This window comes from Labeo rohita, chromosome 11, assembly GCF_022985175.1.
Source record: "Labeo rohita strain BAU-BD-2019 chromosome 11, IGBB_LRoh.1.0, whole genome shotgun sequence".
NCBI classification, from domain to species: Eukaryota; Metazoa; Chordata; class Actinopteri; order Cypriniformes; family Cyprinidae; genus Labeo; species Labeo rohita.
This window is the reverse complement of record NC_066879.1, coordinates 26,180,353-26,192,862: the sequence shown is the minus strand read 5'-3', so window position 1 is coordinate 26,192,862 and position 12,510 is coordinate 26,180,353. Positions and strand designations below refer to the sequence as shown.

The 12,510-nt window shown below is 38.5% G+C and overlaps 2 protein-coding genes across 2 annotated transcripts in view; one reads left to right on the top strand and one right to left on the bottom strand.

Moving 5' to 3' along the window:
• The window catches only part of pnp4a (purine nucleoside phosphorylase 4a), a 99,372-nt gene that overhangs the window by 22,563 nt on the left and 64,299 nt on the right, over positions 1-12,510 (top strand). The window lies entirely within an intron of this gene.
• On the bottom strand, positions 6,123-9,128 carry sox12 (SRY-box transcription factor 12). The gene is made up of 2 exons (XM_051122802.1): positions 8,564-9,128; positions 6,123-8,317 (listed from the first exon to the last, which is right to left on the bottom strand). Exon 2 carries the CDS (start codon positions 8,264-8,266, stop codon positions 7,166-7,168), a length of 1,101 nt encoding a protein of 366 aa, XP_050978759.1. The 5' UTR covers positions 8,267-8,317; positions 8,564-9,128; the 3' UTR covers positions 6,123-7,165.

The following is a 12,510-nucleotide window of genomic DNA, read 5'->3' as shown; positions in this document are numbered from 1 at the left end:
TTATGACTGTTAAAACCCCAGCTGTGGTCCAGTCTCCTAAAAACTTTGCATGCTTGTTTGCATGTGCTCAGCAGGTTTTGTGAAGTTTTGAGTTTTCCTTAAGGCTTTATAGGATTTTGGGTAAATTTGGACAGGCCCCTTTTTTAAACAGTTATAGCAGTTATAAACAGTTATATTTTTTTTATAATTACTGACCTGCAGAGTCCAAAGAATTGTACTGCAGTGTTTTTTTTTCCCGATTAAGCAAATACCTATTTATTTATTTATTTATTTATTTTTACATCTTCTCAATCATTTAACAAATGGTTTGATTGACAGCAGTGGTTCTAGAGGTAAAGTTGTCCGGAATAAGGAGTTCTGTCTATGATACAAATATCATTTGTATGTGCAAAAAAACACGCAATGTACAATCGTTTATACCAGTGGTTCCCAACCACGTTCCTGGAGACCCCCCACCACTGCATGTTTTCCATGTCTCCTTAATCAAACACACCTGATTCAGATCATCAGCATTAGTACAAGCTCCAAGACCTAAAATGGGTGTGTCAGACAAAGGCGAGATGGAGCGACGCAAAATGTGCAGTATTGGGGGGCCTCCAGGAACGTAGTTGGGAACCACTGGTTTACACACTTGAATAACACAATATCGGCCCCCAGTGTCCGATTTCTTTCAAATATCTCACACACCTTTGGGGCTGTGTGAATCAAACAGGACCACCAAATGTCATTCCAAACGGCCTCCGTTAACCTTGTCTAATAGGTGCTTAAACTTCATTGGCCAATGGTAGTCATGTTTTTTTTTTTAGATACGCAAATGTCATTATAGACACTTTGGACCAGGACCGTGCACAGCAATTTTTATGTTGATAGGACAAATGGTTGCCTAGGTATAGCCATTTTTTTCTATCTTGTAGCGCCACCAAGTGGCCAAGTTCTACAACTTTTGTCCTGTGACCTCAGATTGAGCTCTTACATAAGTGTTCGGTGTTTGGCGAAGATATCTCGTTCTGTTCAGGAGTTACAGGCATAAAAGTGGCCCTGCCCCTTTCGAATGTTTTGGCATCCCTTTGCGACAGTGAGTCTTTTTTTTGATAATTATAGATATTTGCTCTCTAGAGCGGGCAAAAAAGTAAGTTTTCCAAAAAATACAAAATACCCGAAAATTTTGCCGGGTATTAAAAATTAAATCATTTTGTCCGTGGCCCAAGGATTCCAACAATGTAAGACACTTGAGCCTGCAACTGACAGTTGAGGAGTTATGAGCGATTTTGTACTTATGATGGCTGTAGCGCCCCGTCAGGCTGATTGGGGCGAGACTTGGTGACATTGTCAGTGGTGTGAGTACTGCCATCCCTCCAAGTTTTAAGTCTCTACAACTTACGGTTTGATTCTTGGCCATTCCAACAATTACAATAGCGTTTCAGCGCTATACATTTGACCACCTATTTTTTATCAAATCCAAGAGTCGTCTGACCCTGCATAGACAGCAATGCAATTGACACGTTCAAGGCCTAGAAAGGTAATAAGGATATCATTTAAATAGTCCATGTGACATCAGTAGTTCAACTGTAATTATATGAAGCTACGAGAATACTTTTTTTGCACAAAGAAAACAAAAATAACGACTTTATTCAACAATTTCTTCTCTTCTGTGTCAGTCTTTGATGTGAATTCAAGAGAGTACCATGATCTACACGTATGCTCCTGCTGACGCAGGAACGTAGAACCTGGTTATTATCAGAAAAATAAAGTTGAACCATTGATGTCACATGGACTATTTTATCGATGTCCTTACTACCTTTCTGGGCCTTAAACGTGTCAGTTGTGCTGCTGTCAATGCAGGGTCAGAAAGCTCTTGGATTTCATCAAAAATATCTTATTTTGGGTTCTGAAGATGAACGAGGGCCTTGCGGGTTTGGACCGACATGAGATTGAGTAATTAAAGGCAAAATTTTCATTACTGGGTGAACTATCCCTTTAAACAGCGTATTGTGTGGCCAGTATACAGTGTATTTATTTGACTCTCTACAGACACGCTGTGATGGTTTTAAGACAGGACACAAGAGGGGAACATGCCATAATCTGTGGTCATGATGAGTTAAACGTTGCCCTTGGCTGGAGCAGCTATGTGGTTCTTATATACAGTTAGGAGGGTATGTTGCAATCCTTGTCATTTTTGCTGAAGTTTAGTGAACTAATCAAACGGCCCTCATTCAAATGGATTTTAATATATACGCAGAACTGGATCCTGATAAATGCGAGTCTTTTATAATTACAAGGATATTTCAATGTCAAGGCCGTTTTCCTGTCGAGTTCTGGGTAGAAATGGTTGTTTTGTTTGTTTGTAGCGCTAAAGCGTTTTCATATGTCACATGGGGTGTTTGCATGTAACGTGCTGCTGTCACTTACATGACTGCTGCAACCTTTCATGCCTGTGCGCTTTGACCACAAGAACATCTGCATCCTTTCTGAAACTCACGTCAGAGACAGAGTGGGAGAAACCCGCAGCGTTAAACAGACACACATGACGGGTCTATGTCAAATGCATGTTAGAAAACTTGTATCTACATATGGACAGCTTGCGTATGCCACACATGCTTAATCCACACTAATTTAATTCATAAAAGTAGCTTTATGTGCATACAGGCAGTTGTGCTAACGTGCATGCATTTCATTTCCTCTGCAAGCTCTTTAAACTCGCACAGACAGACAGAAAGGTCATGTGTCGACCAAAGCTGTTTATTGATGAGGGTGTCATTACATTGATAAGTCCATTAAAACGACAAAATGCGCTGCTACCATCATTATGTACACAAAAGTGCTTTCATTTCTATTTGTGCTCAGTACCTGCCATGACGTACTATAGCACACTACGGAAGCAGACATACATATGAATTAAGCAATTCTAATTGCCCAAAACACTGAGCTAACATTTAGAAGACTCCTGTCTATTGAAAGGGTTTGTGTGCAAAGATGTGGTGGTTTTATTGCAGAAGAGTGAATGACTGAAAACGATGACAATCTATTACGCATAAGCCTACAAAGAGTTGTCCCGATGTATCATTTCCTAACAGTTCCTAAAAAAACAGTTCAGCCAAAAATTTAAATTGTCATCATTTGCTCACCCTCATGTTGTTCTAAACCCATATGACTTAATTTCCTACTTAACACACAAGAGAAGTTTTGAAGAATGTTTATGCAGCTCAAGTACGCACAATGAAAGTAAACAAGGGTCAGTCAAGCTCCAAAAAGAACAAAAAAGCACCATGAATCATCATAAAATCAGTTCATACAGGTTAAAAGTCAGCCATATGGATTTTTCGTCTTGATTTACACTTTCATTGTATTGGAAAAGAGCAGCTTGGACATGTTTGAAAAATAAAAACAACTCTTTCGCATTCCAAAAGTCATACATGTTAAAGTCTGAGATTATTTTGGGGTGAACTCTTCTTTTAGGAACATGAATACAGCACCAGTATTATCATGACAACATCAGTTCTGCATTTTTGTGTGAACTCGAACATAATACATTGTTATACTTCATGCATATCCTCTGTTTGACACAGTGAACACAATGTTTGCTGACAAGGCAGATGATGTGGTTATTCATGTAAAGGCAACAAAATCTTCTGATTCAGTGTAATCACGTACAGCATGACTTGACCTGAATGACAGTTGGATATACTGAACAACAATGACTGGAACTGAAACATCCAGGCCGCAAGTTTTTGAACAACATAATATACTGTGGATTAAACATCAGTTGTAGGTTTTGTGACCATTCGGAAGTCAACTTTTGATTGCATAATGAATAACAATAAAAAATCGGACTATTAAATTGGACATCTAACTATGAAAAATGTAAAACAATACATTTGAGGCAACATGGTCATAGTTTGGCCACTTATTAATTCTGAAGAATGCTTTAGCTGATGACTCCTAATGTTGTATGTTTCTCAAGCATTTCTTGTTATTGTCACATTCAGCTGATCATAGAGGATCCGACATAAGATTTCTCACCTCACAGTCTGTAATAGCTGAAACAGCACCATGCTGAGATTATAAATGAGCTCTGGGCCTGAAAACGCTGTTGCTTTGGCGATTATCAGGTCAGGAGCTTGGTTTTGTTGCTGTACAAACCATTGTGTTGGCCTGTGAAGTCTTCTGTGACAGATCAGCTTGGTGGTATAAAAATCTTCAGTTCTGAAAGGGAAGACTACTTTGGTGACAATCACCGATTTTGGCAGCAGGTTTCCGGCAGACATGGAAATGAGGAAGTGCATGTTTCGCATATGACAGGTTTAGCAAAGCTGAGTCTGGCCTGTGTGAAATTAGCATTGTCCTTGGTTTTCTATCCCACAGAATGCTGTTCATTAATCGCTAGCCCAGAAGTAGGAGGTGCCGACCAGATGGGTATTTTTACACTGCTTCAGTTATATACAGCTTTCTGCATTTATCACTTTGACACTAATTTGCCTGAGCCCATCTGTGATGTGTCGCTCCTATTTTCTGGCGCTCTTAGTAAAATATCAAATAAATAAATAACCGTCAAGTAAAACTTAAACAAAATGAGAAAATTAAAAAATGTTTAAATAGATGTTTTATTTACAGTTGAAAAATGCACCCAAAAGTATTGTGGCATTTTAAAATATTTAATGTTTAAAAAGGTACAACTTTGCAGATTGACCTTTGATGCTACATACAGTTGTTTTGCAGATCATCTACAATGACATACAATGGCCAAACGGAGTGCATCTTAGTAATGGCTGAATCAAACCAGATCCACAGTGGGCTGATGTTTTTAGTCCTGAGTCCGTTAAATCGACTGCTGGTGTTTGGTGCTGTATTGGTTCAGTGTGTGACCTGATACATTTCAAGAGTGTATGAGACAGATTTGATTGACATACGTCTTAATGCGAAGACTCGCTCCTGTGTGTGAATTTCAGGCTTGGTGAGCTGTTTCGCAATTTCAGAATCTGCTAAAATCGTGAACGCATCGTTTCCTGAAATAATTTCCCTGATGATTGTTGAAGGCTCAAGCCTTTTGTTTACCTATTCACAAGTTCTTATTTATAACACATGCAAACTTGATTTTGGTTTTTCATAATACAACCTTTTTTGCATTACGAAATTAATGCCATCCATTGCCTCACTTGAAACATTAACTTGCGTTATTACTACAGTTTCTACCATTTTGAGCATTTTAAATGCCAACATTTTTGCTTTAAAGCACTAAATCTTTCTGCGCTATACATATATGTAGAGGCAATGTTTTTACATGTTGAAAATCCTCATATTGTTGTGTTTTATGAATGAAGGCCTCGTATCACAAACCACGTCCATCTTTCCTATCAGTCCTCGTGTTTACCGCCGTTTCCCTTTTCGAAACACAGATACCTGAATTACATGTGTAGTTTGACCACCGAATGTGGTGTCGTTCTAAAAACCACTTGATAAAACTACGATTTTTGCAAACTATCGTGAATTAGAAAAAATACTGATCGTACAGAACTAGTTCAGTCAACTCTTTCCTACAATAAGGAAACACAAGAAGCTGGAGACTGTTTACGCCTCTGTGGTCAGTGTGACAAAAGTAGTCATTATGCAGTCCAAACAGTGAGGTTAAACCAAGAGCAAATACACAGCAGGTCCCTTTCCTTTTGTGTTCCTTCACTTTGCACAGCATGCCGCTGCATCTTCACAGGACGTCGAGAATCAGTTTATGTAAAGTATGAACTGCAGGGTATGTTGTCTCTTTTTTGACAACTGTTGGTGGGAGTTAAATAATGCCGGTCTCCCGGGTGCCAACTGAACTGAAATTAATAAGAGCATACGGGTAAAAAAAAAAAGAAAAACAAGACGGATCCTGTTTTGAGAAATCGGGGCATTCTGTCACTTCGGTTGGCTTCGGATGGTTTCTCCGGGAGAGAAAGAGACGCTCACACACACACAGATCATCACAGATGAATTACCTACGGGAGGCACTAGGACCTAGACAAACGATCCCTGAGAGAGTCAATGGGGGCCAGCTGGCAGACACAGATTTCTCGCCCTGATCGGGGCAGCTGCAGCCAGACTGCAGACATGACATGCATTTCAGCGAACCGGTGCGGGAGCCCCCCTCGCACGCCTCCCCGCCCCGGCAGACGCTCGGTAAGCGCAGAGCCCGACCCCTGCATAAAAGCTGCTGCCTGCATGGACAGATGCACAGTTCCCTGAAAGAACCAATCCCAACCCCCCAAACCCTAACCTTAACCCCCTTTTGTCCACAGTCCAAACAGTTCAGGCACACACTTACGCACACACACACACACCTGCACGCAGGGCCAATGCAGAGCTGCCTTTAAATCACATGCGAGTCTTAACGTCTGCAGCAATGGCAAGGTGATGAAAGTGCTATTACCTAATTAAAGAATATGATATGAATTATGCGTCTGCAGTGATTTCCAATGCATGCTTTACTGTAAGTGCTGGAGGTTTTAATAAATGATGTCTCTCATCTTTTCCTTTTCATCATTTTTACTTCAGGGTTTCAGAATATTAATGCACCAATGCTGTCAGCAGACCTCTATATTTATGCACATTGAAACTTCTGATTAGGAGTTTACATCATGAAAATTATAGTGCTGTATAATAGAGGACTTGTTCACCCAAAAATGTCCTTGCCTTCATGGCTTCTGTGGAGCACAAAAGGTGATATTTTGAAGAATGAATTCAGTGGTTGACATATGGACAGCTGACACATTCTTCAAAGTATCTTCTTTTGTGTTTTGTGAAGAAATAAATTCATGTAGCTGAGGAAGTGATGACAGGATTTTCTTTTTTGGGTGAATTGTCTCTTTAAATTGTCTTTGAAAGGACAAGCAATTAGTTTATCGAGCCACTGGGAAAAATTGTTTTTGTGTCCGAAAATTACACCCAGCTGCCTCTGAAGAGTCAAACAAAATCTGAATGTCTTACTGTCCCGAACAGCTCTGCAAAGCCCTGTGTGTCTGTTAGCTAAACCAACAAGATGTGACATGCTTGGAAAGGAAAGCAATAGCACTTACGGAATTCATTGAGAAAAATAAACACATGGAAAAAGGAATTGTCCAAGTACAACATGGACAAAATATTTTCAAATTGGCAGCTATGCAGGCCTGACCACATTACAGAGGACTCGACTTTAGTAGGTGAACACTAGGTCTGAAATGCTGGGCACGAGCAAGTCCCCAGAAATCATTTCGTTCACCTCTGGAGTGCAGTAATCTGGAAAGTCAAAATGGGATCCTGAGTTAGCATGAAATGCTTCGAAGTCCTTGTCCAGAGCGGAGCAGTCCATAGGCATACTGTTGGAAATGATATGCAAGAGTTCCTCGTCCAGTTCCTCATCCGAACACGCTGACGACACCAAAGAGGAGGAGCTGGTCGAGGTCGGCGTGGAGGATCTTCCAGACGTCGACCCTCGTGGCTCGCTCGCCGTGGACTCCGGGAGAGCCTGGCACTCGTTGTCCGAGGAGAGACTGCTGGTTTGAGAGATGGGCACTTTCACTCTGAGCTCAGGAACTGGTTGCTGGTCCTCAGAGGGAACAGTGGCCTGCTGGTGAAGGACAAAGTGACTTGACGGGTTGCGATCGTCTCGCAGAGCCACTGGACTTTCTATGTTTACATCCATTGTGTCATCATCGCTCACGCTCTCGCTGTAGCTCTTGTATTTATTGCCGTTAAAGTTCATTTTGGGCTTGTTGGAAGCGGGTTTGATCTTTAGCCCTTTGCAGGACAGCCCGGCTGATCTTCCTGAATGGGGCTTGCTGGATTTCATAGGCAACTTCTCTCCAAGTTTCACAGGGGTGGAGCACTTGCTCTTCTTCCTGGGTCGGTACTTGTAGTCAGGATAGTCAGCCATGTGCTTTAGACGCAGCCTTTCAGCCTCTTTGATGAAGGGTATCTTCTCGTAATCGGGCAGTAGTTTCCAGCGCTTTCCAAGGCGCTTTGAAATCTCAGCGTTGTGCATGTCAGGCCACTGCTCCATGATCTTCCGTCTCTCAATCTGGGACCAGACCATGAAAGCGTTCATTGGTCTCTTGATGTGCCCCGTTGGAGTTTTGCACCAGTTGGGGTCTTTGTTAGAAGGTACATGTCCAAACACCTCAGCGTCGTCCTCTGCCGCCAGTCCCACGAAGACCTCTCTGGTAGAATTGCCATCCATGACTGACGAGTATTTGTGGGTCCTTTGCTGAACCATGATGCAACTCTGAGATCTATTCAGTAGGTTCCCTAGAGTCATCCATGACGAGACACTCTAAGATGCAGCAACTCATCAATTCCTGCTTTTATCCTGAAACAAATACAGACATGTCTTCAGTGACCTCTTATAAACTTAGTCATGTGTTAAAGACAAACTTTCATTTTTTCCAAGACATCTGACGTAAGTCTTTATGTAGTCTTTTTAAACATGATAGATAGATAGATAGATAGATAGATAGATAGATAGATAGACCTTAAATATTCACATTTAGTTATATATATGTATATATATATATATATATATATATTTAAAAACATATTAGAGTTTAGTACTTACAATAGCAATGAAGAGAGCTTCTTGCTTACTATGCACAATCACTTGCTTTCCTCACATAAGCATCTCTCCGGCTGCAGCAGTTGTGGTGGAAGTCACAAAAAGCTGTCCAACGTCTGCCTGCTGTTTAATCACTCTGTCCTGCGTGCGAACCCTCTCTCTCAGATGCTCTCTATCCTCTCAGTCACTCTCTCTATCCTCGTCTGGCGTTTCTCCTCCCTGCTCCCTCTTTGTAGGGACGCCCCCCCTCGTCTGCTGTTTTATAAACCCACACTGTAAACAGCTCAACCTTACCAGACAGAGTCTCCTCCCCTTCCACCCACCGCTCTCAGTCGTGGTGTGTGTGTTTGTGCGCGTGTGGGTGTGTTAGTGTCAGGATGGGGGGGTGAAAGTTTCCATGCAGTGAGGCACATCTACGGTGCAGCGGATGGAAAGAGAAAGAGAGAGAGATGCTAACTGAGGAGGTGTTAAAATGCTACAAGCAAAAACTTAAATTAGGACAAGACCTTCAAGGCAGCCTGGCACATGTAGAAGCATGTATTCATGAGTTTGTGATGTAATTCTCCATTTTCAAAATTGGAACTAACACACTTGCAGGCATGTATTTAATGTTGGGATTTTTATTTGTGTATTTTTCAATTAAATGTGTGTAAGTGAAAGTGTGTGTTTTAAGTCATGTAACTGAGTCTTTTTCATCACTTTGTATTTTGGGCTATTTTTACATTACTTTTAATTTTAGAATTAATATCAAAATGTACAATTTAGAAAATTAAGACATTTTTGTGATATTAAATATACAGTCAATATTGTTTAATTGATTGACTGATTAATTATGGCTGCTTATTTTCCTATTTGAATATAATATAATATAATATAATATAATTTATTTATTTTCTATTTTATATCTATATTATATATGTGGAGATTTCCTTTTCCTGTTTTTAGCTAATCAAAATAAAAAATTTAATAAATATTAAATTATAAGAAATATAATATTTTTAAAGCCATTTATTTTAGTTTTTAAATGTGTTTGATTTACATTTATTTAGGTATAATTTTGCATAATTTTAAATACATTTTTAATTTAATTAAAATTTAATTATTAATATTTCAGGTTAAGTGTTTTCGAATATGTGTAGGTGAAAGTTTGTATTTTAAATTATGTTTAACTGAAACTTTTTCTGCACTTTTTATTTTTGGGCAATTTTTACATTTATTATTATCAATAATAATTTGCAAAATATACAATTTAGAAATGTAAAACATCTTTTTGTGATGTTAAATATACTGTTTAGCAGCCATTTTTATATATTTAATTTTACATTTTTGCATGCTTATTTTACCTTTATTTTAATTTTTATATATTAATATGTATTTTATTTATTTTATTTTTTATTATATATAAATTATATATATTATTATGTAACTGAATCTTTTTTTTGCCACTTTTTATTTTTGGGCTATTATTATTATTATTATTAGTATTATTATTATTATTATTATTATTATTATTATTATTTGTTATTATTAGAAAAATATACAATTTAGAAATGCAAGACATCTTTTTTTGTGATATTAAATATACAGTGTAGCAGATGATATTCTGTATGTAATTTTTGCTTGCTTATTTTCCTATTTTAATATAATTTTATTGATATATTATATATATATATATATATATTATTATTATTATTATTATATATAAATTATATATATTATTATTTAACTGAATCTTTTTGACACTTTTTATTTTGGGGCCACTTTATTTTTTAGATTATTATTATATTATTATTATATTGTCTTGATATATTTATTTTCAGTTTTATTATATCTAAATTATATATTTTATGTATCTGAATCTTTTTGCCACTTCTTTTAAAAATTTACAGCCAATATTTTGTATTTAATTATGCATGCTTATTTCCCTATTTGAATTATTATCATTAAATTTAATTATTTAAATTAATTACATTGAAATAATAATAATAATAATTATTATTATTATTATTGTTGTTGTTGTTGTTGTTGTTGTTGTTACGATTTTTTGTGGTATTAAATATTGTGATATTACAATTGCATATAGCATGTTTCACTGTAAAATATGTTAACTCAAGTATTTTACGAAACTGTCCTTTTATATTACATGAAAATAAATGTGTATCATCACTAAAATGTCATGGATTAGGTGTTTGTAATGGATTGATGGCTGAATGGATATGGACAAAGCTGCAAAATTAGCTGCAATCTGTATTTTTCCTAATCTTAGACACTGACGCAGTGGGCACTATCTTTTTCTAGTGTCTGCATACATCAATTCCTTCTGTAAAGTAAAATGTTAATGAAGGAGCATGGGGAATACAGAACATCTAATAAGCATGCCTTCAGACTCTGAACATTAAACGAGAAGATCAGAAAGCGTCTGCAACTGTCCTGGCATGACATCATTACATCTCGACAAAACCGACGATTAGAATGAGCTATCATCATCTGAATAGATACAGCCACTAATGCTTTAGTGAAATATGTCATCCGATCCATATGACCAGCGTCGCTGCATCGATACGCCATTGCATCGATACACGCTGAAATGCCCCAAAACAGTTAATTAAAGCAGACTGTCACTAAAGTGCCAATAATGGTAATATACATTTAGTAATCAATGAAGGGCGGTCGTCAGAACCCAAGGGCTGAAGTGCAAGCTTGCATTTCTCCGGGTATTTCCATAGAATGGGCAATTGTCCAAAATCTTGTCTGCCAAATTATATATTCCCATATAGTCATGCATCGGTCAACTCATGTAATTCTGATATAGGTGCACGGGCCAGATTTTCTCGCTCTCTGAATCAGCAAAAAAATCAAATCCAATTACAGATATGTTTGCGCGGCCTATTGTGTCAAGTTCATAGTGAGCATCCGTCCATTGAAGCCTCTTAACAGCGTCAATATGTCCTCCAGCACTTAACGTAATGATCTGGGCCACGTCATGGTGTGTCAGACATATTCGTTTGACAAATAAAACTGACATTAGCCCGACACTAGAGAGCAGGGGCGGGGGTGTTAAACGAAAAAGACAACAACACTATCACCCACCGACCTACTTCAGGCCCTGGCCAAATCCCTGGCCAGACCTAGACACATCATCTAATTACGGAATGGGCAGAAAAGGGAGGATTGGACCCCCTGAGCAGGATGGGTGTCTGTCTGGCTGATAAGGACAGGACCTCCTCCTCTTCTGCACCCTTCCCGAGCGAGCGTTAGAGCGGGACACAGATAGATCATCTTTTAGGGATTAGTGGGCAGAGGGAGGAGGGCACCGCCTGATCTCACTGCTGCTCCAGTTTCCGAATAAGAGGCAGCAGTGATGCCACCACAGTGCTGAATAAACATGGACGACACATGCTGGACCACCTTATAACACTCTTTTACATTTTTTTGTTCTGAGGTTAATTCCGTTAACGAAAACTATGATGAACAATGTTCGTTGACAACTTTTTTTCCCATTGCTAAAATGAGACGACAATTAGACGACAGTAATGTCATACATTCAGTATCGTTGGTGATAAAAGACAAGAGTAAAATGTATTTTAAAAAATATTTCAAAATATTATTGCGGACTGCTGTACATGCCACTACTACGCAAGCTTTCGTGTGTACGGTTACCAGATATCAGTGTATCCTTCTATGTTAAAAGGTGATTTGCTTAATTTTTGCAATCTGGCAACCATGCGCATGCTCTACATTGCGGAAGCGCCTATAAAAACGCAGACAAACAACTAAGCTAACATTTAGTGATCGATCTCCATATGAGATGTTTGACTTAAATAAAAGTGTCATTCAGCCTTTCTGCACTCTAAAAAATGCTGGGTTAAAAACAACCCAACTTGGGTGAATTGGCAACCCAGTGCTGGGTAAATATTAGCCAGAACACATGCTGGGTTATTTTGACCCAG